Source organism: Hypomesus transpacificus, chromosome 8 (assembly GCF_021917145.1).
Source record: "Hypomesus transpacificus isolate Combined female chromosome 8, fHypTra1, whole genome shotgun sequence".
Classification (NCBI taxonomy): Eukaryota; Metazoa; Chordata; class Actinopteri; order Osmeriformes; family Osmeridae; genus Hypomesus; species Hypomesus transpacificus.
Genome location: NC_061067.1, coordinates 4,953,563 through 4,964,166, shown reverse-complemented (window position 1 = coordinate 4,964,166; position 10,604 = coordinate 4,953,563). Strand labels below are relative to the sequence as shown.

At 51.3% G+C, this 10,604-nt stretch overlaps 1 protein-coding gene across 5 annotated transcripts in view; it reads left to right on the top strand.

Annotated features, from left to right (window-relative positions):
* slc4a2b (solute carrier family 4 member 2b) overlaps nt 1-10,604 on the top strand; it is a 34,326-nt gene that overhangs the window by 12,505 nt on the left and 11,217 nt on the right. For 3 of the 5 annotated variants that reach the window (XM_047024285.1, XM_047024281.1, XM_047024282.1), the window contains exons 4-7: nt 5,180-5,345; nt 5,529-5,767; nt 6,526-6,653; nt 8,228-8,451. In XM_047024285.1, coding sequence (XP_046880241.1) covers nt 5,180-5,345; nt 5,529-5,767; nt 6,526-6,653; nt 8,228-8,451 — 757 coding nt within the window. Of the gene's footprint in view, nt 1-404; nt 682-3,018; nt 3,151-5,179; nt 5,346-5,528; nt 5,768-6,525; nt 6,654-8,227; nt 8,452-10,604 lie in introns of those variants that run through there. The other 2 variants (XM_047024283.1, XM_047024284.1) reach the window with 2 other exon arrangements.

The following is a 10,604-nucleotide window of genomic DNA, read 5'->3' as shown; positions in this document are numbered from 1 at the left end:
GTGTGTGTGTGTGTGTGTGTGTGTGTGTGTGTGTGTGTGTGTGTGTGTGTGTGTGTGTGTGATGGTACACCACAGTACAGTGTGTGTCTTGTGGGACCGTACCATCCCAGTTCTGCTTGTCCATCAAGGTACACTACTGAGAGTCATACAGAACTGGAATGGTCTCTTATAAAGGCTATGTGTATGCATTGTTATGCACTTAATGTCCCTTGTTGCTAACCACCTGTGCATTTTATGACAAGGTGACTGTTCAGTATAGCGTAGAAACGTGCATACCAAGGCGGTTACAGAATTTGCAAAAGATTAGGTTTGTTTGCTCGGGACTACCAACGCGCTAAACTCTGATTCGTCGCTTTCTTTTGTAAACCTCTTTTGGGTTAATCATTACCAACAAGGGCAGTGTGTGCGTGTGCGAGTGAGTGAAGTAGTAGAGGAAGTTAGAATAATTTTGTCTTGTCTTTTGAAAGATTGTGAAACTCTGTGGCGTTCCCTTCCTGTCGCGAGGCATGACCCTTCGTCATGTGACGCGGGGGACTGAACAGAGCAGAAGGACAGGCAAAGGTTTAGGTGGCCATCCGCTCTGTTTGCTAAATAATCCTAACCACCAAAGGCAAATAAGGTAGTTATAGTTTCAGTGAGGCGCCTGACTGGATTTTCATGGATTTTCTGTACAGGGAAAAGGTGAGTCTGTCCAGTTTACACGGTCGTGTTAGGACCTGGCTGTTAGGACCTAGCTGTGAGGACCCAGCGAACAGCACAGCCAGTTCCTCACATGGACCATGGCTTATGTTTGACCGTGCCCACACAGCTTCTTACGTCCACAGAGGAAGAGCAAGAAACTCCTCCTTTGATTTCCTCCTACACACGAATGAGGATAAACGGTCTCATGTTCTTTTATTGCTAGGGAGCCTTGAGGGATGCTTGTTGTAAATATGGCTGATTTTGGTCACTGTGGCTTCAGTCATAGTGGAATACTGAGGTAAACAAGGTGCAGCCGCCCTCCACCCCAGTCAGTCTCTTAGGCTCTGAATAGGTTCTGCATAGCCTGTTCTACTGTTGTCTTGGCTACCCAGACGTGTGTGTGTGTGATGCTTATTTTATTCAGTCAACCACCTGCCATCAGATGAAGGCCTTGCAAAAACCGAGTGACCATTTTCATTTCAATGCTTCACTCATTACTGATGGTCAACTCTATCACTGTACTAGGTTTGTCAACAGTGAGGCCAAGCCTGTGAGTCCTTTGGAAATGCCCCACTAAGGGATTGTACCTTGAAGCCAGACAATGATTAGTGTAATTCCCTCTCCCCCTCATCCTCCCTCTCTCCTCCTTCAACCTCGCAGGTTTCCTGTGACTCAGCCACCATCACGCCTCCACAGTGTCATGGCAGTCAAACACTCACCTCTTTATAGCATTGGGCTGTAGAAGCCTCAGTAGAAAGGGGAGCAAGATGTCAGTATTGGTTATTTCATTCAATTCTGCAATCCTGCCTGGCGACGGTGCCCGGCCCTCTGTGCTCACAGTCGGACCTCCACATCCTGCTGCAGGGCTCTGGTGACTCAGCAGCAGCCAGTGGAATACATCGCTTTGCAGCGTCCGCTCCTGTCAGCCTGTGGTCCCCCCTCCACTCCCTGCCCTGCCTCTCAAAGTGCTGACGGTGTGGGATTTGAGCTACCTCAAGGCTTAGATAATCTGTCCCGCGGCCGGTGTACAGCAGGGCTTTCGCTCAGTGCGACTTCAGGACAGCCAATTCATGAAGTGAGACAAGCTCCTTGGCAATTTAAGTGTTTTATAGTTCATTGTTGTTTCTGTTTGTTGTATCTAGAAACATCATGACACAAATGGTTTTCAAGGGGAAAGTTTGGATTGTGGGAACTGAAACAGAATTGAAACCAGCTGGATGATTACTCATTACACACTCACCTGCACAATTTAAGTTAAACGCTACGGTAGGTGACCTTCGATTGACCCTGACTAAAATTAAACTGAACAAACTGTGCCCCAATTTGTTAACACATATTACACCTTTTTATAACCGTTTTGACTTCCAAACTGGTTCCTAAAAATACTGAGAGCCTCCTGTACAACACCTATAAATATATCTCTTCGTCATGTTCCCCATCCAGACACACTAGTTCTAGTTCTAGTGTTCACATGACTCTTCTGTGTCTTACTTCCCACTGAAGGTCACCAAAAAGTCACATGACCTTGTCACAGGAAGACATCACTCTCGTCCCAGAGATGGTCTGAGTCAGCAGAGAGAGAGAGAGAGAGAGCCCCTGGGGCTGGTAATGTTTCTGTGAAGCTCTTATGCTGCTGGATCGCTGCAGTGAGGGGATTGTGGGTGTTTGTATGCGACCAGAGAACCACAGAGCAGGCCCTCTCCCTCCCCTTGCCCCCAGGCTACGATGAAGCAAGCCCGGCCTGGTGGTCACTTCCCCCTCTCATGCCACACCCTGTCTTCACCTTCAAATCCAATTTGCTCCCCACCCTCTAATGCCACTACTTTGGCTGACCAGCTGTTACATCCTGAAAAACCAGTTCGAACCTTTTGAAGTCAGAGTCTCGGCTGTGCTGTGTGTCATTGTCCTTAAACACAGAAGGAGGTCTAAAAGGAAGGACTGGGTCCCCTGGTCTAGAATTACAGAACAAGATGCAGTGTGAAATCTCAAAAGACATCTGTCTGAAATGTCCTTTTCTTGCACTTAGGCCTGGTTGTTACATCATGTAATCATCAAGCTTGCCTTTGATAATGTCTCTAGATGTTACCACAGGGGCTGAGGGGACTTGGAGCACCTTGGTCAATATTTAATTTGTGGCTGATAAAAAAAAAGAAAGGGGGAGATGAATGTTCCAAGGCAGTTCAAATAGGCTTTGTCCTTTCCAGTGCGGTTGTCCTCAAATATGAATGAACAAAATGGTCTTGTTTATTTGGCGTTGTTGCCACAATGGACAGATAGGTATGGTGCCAGGCTGTGAAACGAGATAGCGTTCTGATTAGGGTGTCACGGGGCTGGATCCAACAAGGGTAGAGGGCTTAGTCCTTCCTGCTGCTGTTAGTGTAGAGGTGGGGAGATTCACAGCACCAGCAGCGTTGCTGAAGAGCAGGGTGTTTTCCACTGCACGCCGTCACACTTCTGGGTATGAGTCTGGTAAGTCGCTCCGTGGTTTGGATGAGCCTCTGAAGAGGGTTTTGTTAGTAATAATAAACGAAGTTGACCCTTCACAACGGTTTGTTGTTGTTTTCATGTTTATGACCTTTTGCTGTATCCACCATAGGTCCTTGTTGTGAGACCGTGGGCCGGACTGCTCTTGGTTTGTGTAGCACATGCTTTTGGGTTGTGGGAAATTCTTCCACCTCTCTGAGAATCCTTCACACATCTTGTCCACCTCTCGAGATTGACTGTGAACTGAAATGAGTGCCCCGTGAAAAATAAACGCCCCTCCTGGCTCCTACAGTCTTGAGCGGGATGTGTTTTTGAGGTCTGCTGGGCTGTCATGGTGAAACCTCAGATTGAAGCAGATGAGATCCGTCTGAGCTCCATAATTACTCTGCGGATCGCCAATCTCTGCACCACAGTTATTTACGGCAGTGCTTCAGAAGTGCCCGATGCTGTGGAAGTGACAGAGACCTCAAAGCTTTTAAGCCAAAGGACTGGAAACACAGGACCAAAGTCGCTCTCGAACCTGCATTGCCACTTTTAACTGTGATTGAGTCATTTCTTGTTTTCCATGCGGCCTTCCAGGTGAGGGTGGGGCCCTTCTAAGAAGCCTCATACTCAGCTGTCACAGTGATTGATCAGGTTTGAGGAGGTCCGTGACCTTGGGTAAAAAGTGAATGGATTCGGCCTGAACTCTCCCACAGAGATGGAGGAGAAGCCACCGATCAGTCTTACACCCTAGTGCGGTATGTGTACATTTCAAGGTCAGACCATAACTCTTGTGTGTTTGTGCTAGACGTGGTGGTGATGTGAAAATAAACAGCTCTCGCTCTTTTTGAACGTCAAACTTTTTTTCTTCCGCTCATCTTCTCAAACCCATCTTGACCTTGACGTTGTCACCTGAAAAGGGATCATCCGGGACGGAAGGCGTTTGAAGAAACCGTGAGACGTGGCATTTGGACTGTGTGGGTCAGGTTTTCTAGATGGTATGGATCAGGTGTTCTACTTGGTACAGTGGCCCGAAACCACAGCGCTCTGAAGGGGTCGTATAGTTTTGTAGTTTGACCAGGGGCTGTTGATGGGAGAGGCCTAATTGCATTTCGCCGGCCAATGTACTTTCCCCTGCTCCCCTGAGGCACAGGGCAGAATTGAACCGGAGTGATGTGTGTAATGGCCTGAGAAGTGTTTGAAGGGGCGTCAAATGAGCCGTGGTGCCGTGCGTGTCCGGCTTATGTCACTGGAGGGGGCCGCCGCGGGGGCCTCGGGATCTATGTGCCGTTTCCACGGCAACGTCGGCCCCTCTCCTCGGGGGGGGGGGCGCGAGATGGTCGGCCCGTGTGGTTAGCGGGTCTGCTTGCTCCACCCCTGTGGCCCACCCCTGTCATAACAAGCACCCCCCTCTGCCCCGGAGCAGGAAAACAGATCAGTTACCTGCACATCACAGCAAGCTACGTGACCTCCGTCCGAACACCTCCCACTGTTCTGTGATTGATCCAGGAGGGAAGCTGCTGGTTTCAGTTTGACTGTGACGTTATGGTTGCGTGAGGTGAGGACCCACAAGTAGATATTGTGTGCTGGGAGGACCCAGACAGTATAATCTGTGATCCAGGATTCATAGGAATTTCCTCGGGAGTCGATCGCCCTCTTGTGGCCGTGTTTTGAGTCACATCCTGTACTGTAGATGCAGGTGAACCCACTGCAGGAGAAGTACAAGACGGAATCGTTTTCAGGAATACCAATGGAGATAAACGGTTATGACCTCATAGACACCACAGCTGCTGTTAGAGAAGGAGATGCTCCCCTCCCTTCCCTGCCTGTGTACACATCCAGCACACACAGCCTTCACATGACATGCAGGCAGACAGCTCCACTGTCTAGTCACTGGAACATATCTGACATTATCTACCATATAACCGGCATCCCACCCGTCTAATCTAGATGGCGTTTCCACCGTACGACATCACAACCATGTTGCCTCTCCCTCCCCATGACCGAGGTACCCTTTCATGTGTGTTTGCAGCCAGAGCCCCCCACCTCCCCCTTGCGGGGGCCGCCGCGTGTGGAGGAGGAGGATGAAGGGGACCTGAACAAAGCCCTGGGGGTCCAGAGCTTCCAGCAGATCCTGAACCCCGCCCCCAGGGTGCCTGACGAGCAGCACCGCGCCTACAATGAGGAGGACTTTGAGTGTAAGCAGGGCCTCGCCCCCCCCCCCCCGCTCACCTGACACAACCACCTGCTCGTCCCTCTCGCCTCACTCCCTCCTGGTCTCCTTCACACTCAGCGTAGACTCAACCCTCCCTAGCTGCGTGTTGCGACTCCCGTAGCAGCTGGGTTGTGCTAACATCCCCCCCTCCTCCTCCTCCCCCCAGATCACCGCCACTCCTCGCACCACAGCCACCACCCGCTGTCCAAGCTGCCGTCGGACGGACGGCGGAAGAAGAAGAGGAAGAAGGGACGAGAGCGTCTGAATGACGCCGGTCCCAGCGGGGCCTCCACCATCGAGGAGGGCGAGGACGACGAGGACGAGGACGAGGAGGGCGCCGAGGCCCTGGCCCCCGAGGCCCTGGCCCCCGAGGCCGACCCCGACGCCCTGACAGAAGACGTGCAGGTACTGGAGGGACTGGTTCAGGTGGATGAAGGGGTTAGCGGGCCGGGGCTGTTTAACCAGCTGTAGTCTGGTCTGACACAGACTGGATCTTTTCATATAGGATTCTTTGTTTACTTACCAAAGGAGTTAGCACTTAACAATGCCGCAGTTTGTATAATATAATAGTAATATTACTAAATTAATTATATTCATTTTAACTACTGTACATAATAATTTCACTTGTATAATTATTTTTGCTATGATGGGCTTGCCACTTACGTGACTCTTACCAAACACATAATGCAAAAGTGATATTTAGCATTATAAACAGTACAATACATTGTGTTTTGTTGAAACACATGGCACCACCCCTCCCGTTCGCCCTCATCAGAATTCATAAAGCATCACATTATTTTCCTTTGTAAATATTTCAGTAAGACCTTAATTATTGATTTCCTGGGTTTGAGGTTACAGTTCAAGATTATGACATTCACATTAGTGTTGTGTTTCACCAGAAACATTACCAGTAGAGATGTCATGCATGTGTGGACAGTGAACACTTCCCAGATTGGCTTAAAAAGCCCTGATGCAAACGCTTTTTCTAAACACGGAACAAATTAAGTCTGTTTTCTTATATAGAAGAAATATTTGAACTTGCCTCAAAAAACTAAAAACTCTAGACACATGTCGGTTGATAACCTCTTGGCAACAGTAGTTCCCCAACCCCTTCTGTAAACTCACCCAGTGTGCACCCACTTGTCCCTCCTCTCTCCCTGTAGTTCTTTGTGTCAGACGAGGACCCCCATTTGGCCATGCCTGTCACCGACAGCCCTCATGCTGCCCGGGGGCTGGACATCGTCCCTAATTCTGCCCAGCCGGCTGACACTGAAGACACCAGCGCCTCAGAGTGAGTCAACACCACACCTCCTCCATCCCTCTCTCCTGCTCTCCTCCATCCCTCTCTCCTGCTCTCCTCCATCCCTCTCTCCTCCATCCCTCTCTCCTGCTCTCCTCCATCCCTCTCTCCCTCTCTCCTCCATCCCTCTCTCCCTCTCTCCTCCATCCCTCTCTCCTGCTCTCCTCCATCCCTCTCTCCCTCTCTCCTCCATCCCTCTCTCCTGCTCTCCTCCATCCCTCTCTCCCTCTCTCCTCCATCCCTCTCTCCCTCTCTCCTCCATCCCTCTCTCCTGCTCTCCTCCATCCCTCTCTCCCTCTCTCCTCCATCCCTCTCTCCTGCTCTCCTCCATCCCTCTCTCCCTCTCTCCTCCATCCCTCTCTCCTGCTCTCCTCCATCCCTCTCTCTCTCTCTCCTCCATCCCTCTCTCCTGCTCTCCTCCATCCCTCTCTCCCTCTCTCCTCCATCCCTCTCTCCTGCTCTCCTCCATCCCTCTCTCCCTCTCTCCTCCATCCCTCTCTCCTGCTCTCCTCCATCCCTCTCTCCCTCTCTCCTCCATCCCTCTCTCCTGCTCTCCTCCATCCCTCTCTCCTGCTCTCCTCCATCCCTCTCTCCCTCTCTCCTCCATCCCTCTCTCCTGCTCTCCTCCATCCCTCTCTCCTGCTCTCCTCCATCCCTCTCTCCTGCCTGTCCTGTTCACGTTGTATAGCTGGACCAGTATCCACAACAAAACGTTCATTTTCGAGAAACTATTCAGCGCACCTTAGCTTTTTGTGGGGTTGTACCTGTCATCGCTCTTTTACAGAGGCATTCTAATACACTAACAATCACCGCCAGGGCTGTTCTGATTGGCTCAGGGAGGCCCGGTCGGACACGCTGTGCGTTACCAAGTCCCAGGCATCTGGCCGTCCTGCAGGGTCTTGATGTAATAGACCTGAATCATCCCCTGAATCGTCCCTCCTCGCCCCAGGCCATCATTCACCCGTCTCCATAGGGATCTCTGACTTGAGTCACACCTCTCCTTCCCCCGGCCCAGCCTATGGCATTCAGGCTCCCTGCACTGTTCACTATCTGGTCTCAGATTGACCCTGGTGGGGGCCCCTCTTCCTCACCCAGCTCTCTTCTCCCCTGTCCTGGTGCAGACACCCTCCTTCTTCAGACTGTCCCCCGTTTGCCATAGGAGGGGACCACAAAGTGGATTACTTTGAATGCCAGAGAAGAGCCAGTTTTGGAATACTTCTTTGCGTAGGTCTTTCAGCTGCGGTTTTGGAGGAGGTTTTGCCATTTATATTCGCGAGGGTTTGTTGGTTTGTTTGTTTATTTGCGATCTAGACGCCCAGTCTGCCTCCTGCACTAACAGGAAATCTGTTTGATGAACTTTGATTGTTCTGTTGTTGTGTGGGAGGATCTTTCTGTAACATTAGAAGAACGGTCCAGGGAAATCCTTTTGAATGTGTGTGCTCTCTGTTCTGAGGCAGTGACCACACTGTTCGTATGCTGTACATACTTACCATTTGACGTTCCGCTGAAGTCGTCCTCCTCTCTCACTCTCTCTCTCCCTCTCCCTCTCTCTCTCCCCCCCACAGGAAGATCCGCACAGCCTCCAGCAGCGACCCGAGCGGCCCCGCCCCCCAGTCCCCCGAGCACACGGGCCTCGCCCGGGTCTCGTCTGCCAGCCGCAGCTACGACCTGCAGGAGCGCCGGCGCACGGGCAACATGACGGGCGCCGAGCAGGCCAAGTACCAGCGCATCCCCACGGACGAGAGCGAGGCCCAGACGCTGGCCTCCTCCGACCTCGACGGCATCAAGAGTGAGTGTGGAGGGGACTGGGAAAACTGTCGGCTATCATAGTCAAGAACAAGGAAACGCTATCAACGTAACTTTGTTGTCTTGAGGTTGTTTTATACAGGCAATAGAAATGTGGCTACTTCATAAGGATTTGTTGTTGGAGGGAACAATCACATTATTCTGGCAACGGCCACAAATGTACTATACTGTTAGAGTCACTACTGTAGTCTTTATATGTCTAACAGCTGTCTGAAGTTTCCCTTTCTCCTCTTTTGTTGGTCTAATGGACAACATGTTCCAGTTGGGGTTTATTTTGACCGTAACGGATTTACCCTGGGAGCTTTGTGTCCGGAATGATGTTTTACCCCAACGTTCAGGGATGTTGCCTGTCAGTCCTGCTCATGTGTTGTAGCTGCTATTGTCCTGGGAGAGATTTATATGGGAGTCCACTGCTCTGAACTCTGAATCTAAACTCTCCATGACCTCAAAGTGTTGGGCCATGGTGCCAGACGACCTTTTAAACATGTCCTCTTAAATTGAACATCATCAAGTGCGGGAAGATGTTCCTTTTCCCTCGTGTGCGTGTGTGTGTGTGGTTTTCGGCCCCTTTGAGAACTTACATTATTGCCCCTCCTGCTGAGCTACATGATTAGACAGAAACAGCTCAACGCTGGCTGACTAATGGAATCTTCCGGGAGGGGAGAGCAAGACAGAGAGGGGTTTAGACCCACACTACACAGGGGTACATTAATAAGGGGGCTCTGTCATGCATCTCTCACACTGAAGTCCATCCCCCCAGCCCTGCAGGGGGCGCTGCAGGGGGCGCTGCAGGGGAGCGTCCAGGTGATCCCAGTCAGGAGGTTGACCCCTCAGAGGGGAGAGGCAGCTTATCAGAGAGGGTGTAGAACAGGCTGTCCTAATTAGATGAGTCCTTCCTGACTGTCAGCTGAGGCCCTGGAAGCAGGCCTGATCACCCACCCCCACCCCCTAGTGTGTAGGACCGGTAGCTCTGCAAATCTGTCTAGATGGGATGTGAGTAGACAGAGAGGGGTGTGTTTGGCTGTCAAAGACCATCCAGCCAATCCAGGTGGGGGCCGTTTCCGCATAAGGCGGGGTCTCTAGTAAATGGTGTCAACATCGGAACCTTCTTTAATCTATTTCCTGCCTCTGTAAATCATCCTGGGAAAAGGGCTTGAGTGGCTGGCCATCGCTCAATAAAAGGAATTATGACATGACTGTCCTTCCCTCGGGGTCTGACCCTTTCGTAGTAAGCCCCTCGGACAGCTAATGCCGTCGGACGGTTTTAGCCCGCCGGTCGTGAAATGTCAACTTTTTCCTTTTCTTCCTCCTCTGGTCTTGCCGGGAACCCGCAAGGATGTTCAGGGTCACGAACCCCCCACCCTCACTTCCACCCCTTCAATCTCCTCTCCCTCAAGAACGCTCCCCCCCCCCCCCACACACACACACACACCGTCATAGCCCCAGCATGGCATCACTCTCCCTGGAGCACCCAGGATTCAAGAAGCGTCGAGTTGTCCCAACTAAGTTGTTCTCTAAGCGCTAAACGGACCGCAGCTACGTCGGCTCTCTCACTTTCTGCTTCTTACGGAGGAACGAAGAGAGTGAGAGAGAGTGAGAGAGAGAGAGAGTGAGAGAGAGAGAGAGAGAGTGAGAGAGAGAGAGAGTGAGAGAGAGAGAGAGTGAGAGTGAGAGTGAGAGTGAGAGTGAGAGTGAGAGTGAGAGTGAGTAGGAAAGAGAGCGAGAGAGAGAGAGAGAGAGAGAGAGAAAGAGAGAGAGAGAGAGAGAGAGAGAGAGAGAGAGAGAGCAGCCACAGAGAAGGAGAGCGCCCCGTCGTAGACACGTCTGTTTAAGTCTGCAGAGAGTCTGGTGTTCAGGTGATGAGGCCGAGACACTGATGAAGAATCCTATCAAGCAGCATGTTTCTGGTGCGGGAGACAGAGGTAAGGCCTGTGTCTGCTGGTGCTGGGCCACACCAGGAGAGACGTCCACTCTGGGTGGAGCTCTTTAGGCCTGTCAGAAGTCATGTTCCTGCTCTTTAGGCCTGTCAGAAGTAATGTTCCTGCTTCTCCCGGCTGGCTCCTCGTGTTTGGATGGTTAGTTTTAGCCTTTCCGGGTGGGATTGTGTCGGGGAGTTCAACTGGTTAAGTCAGTGCT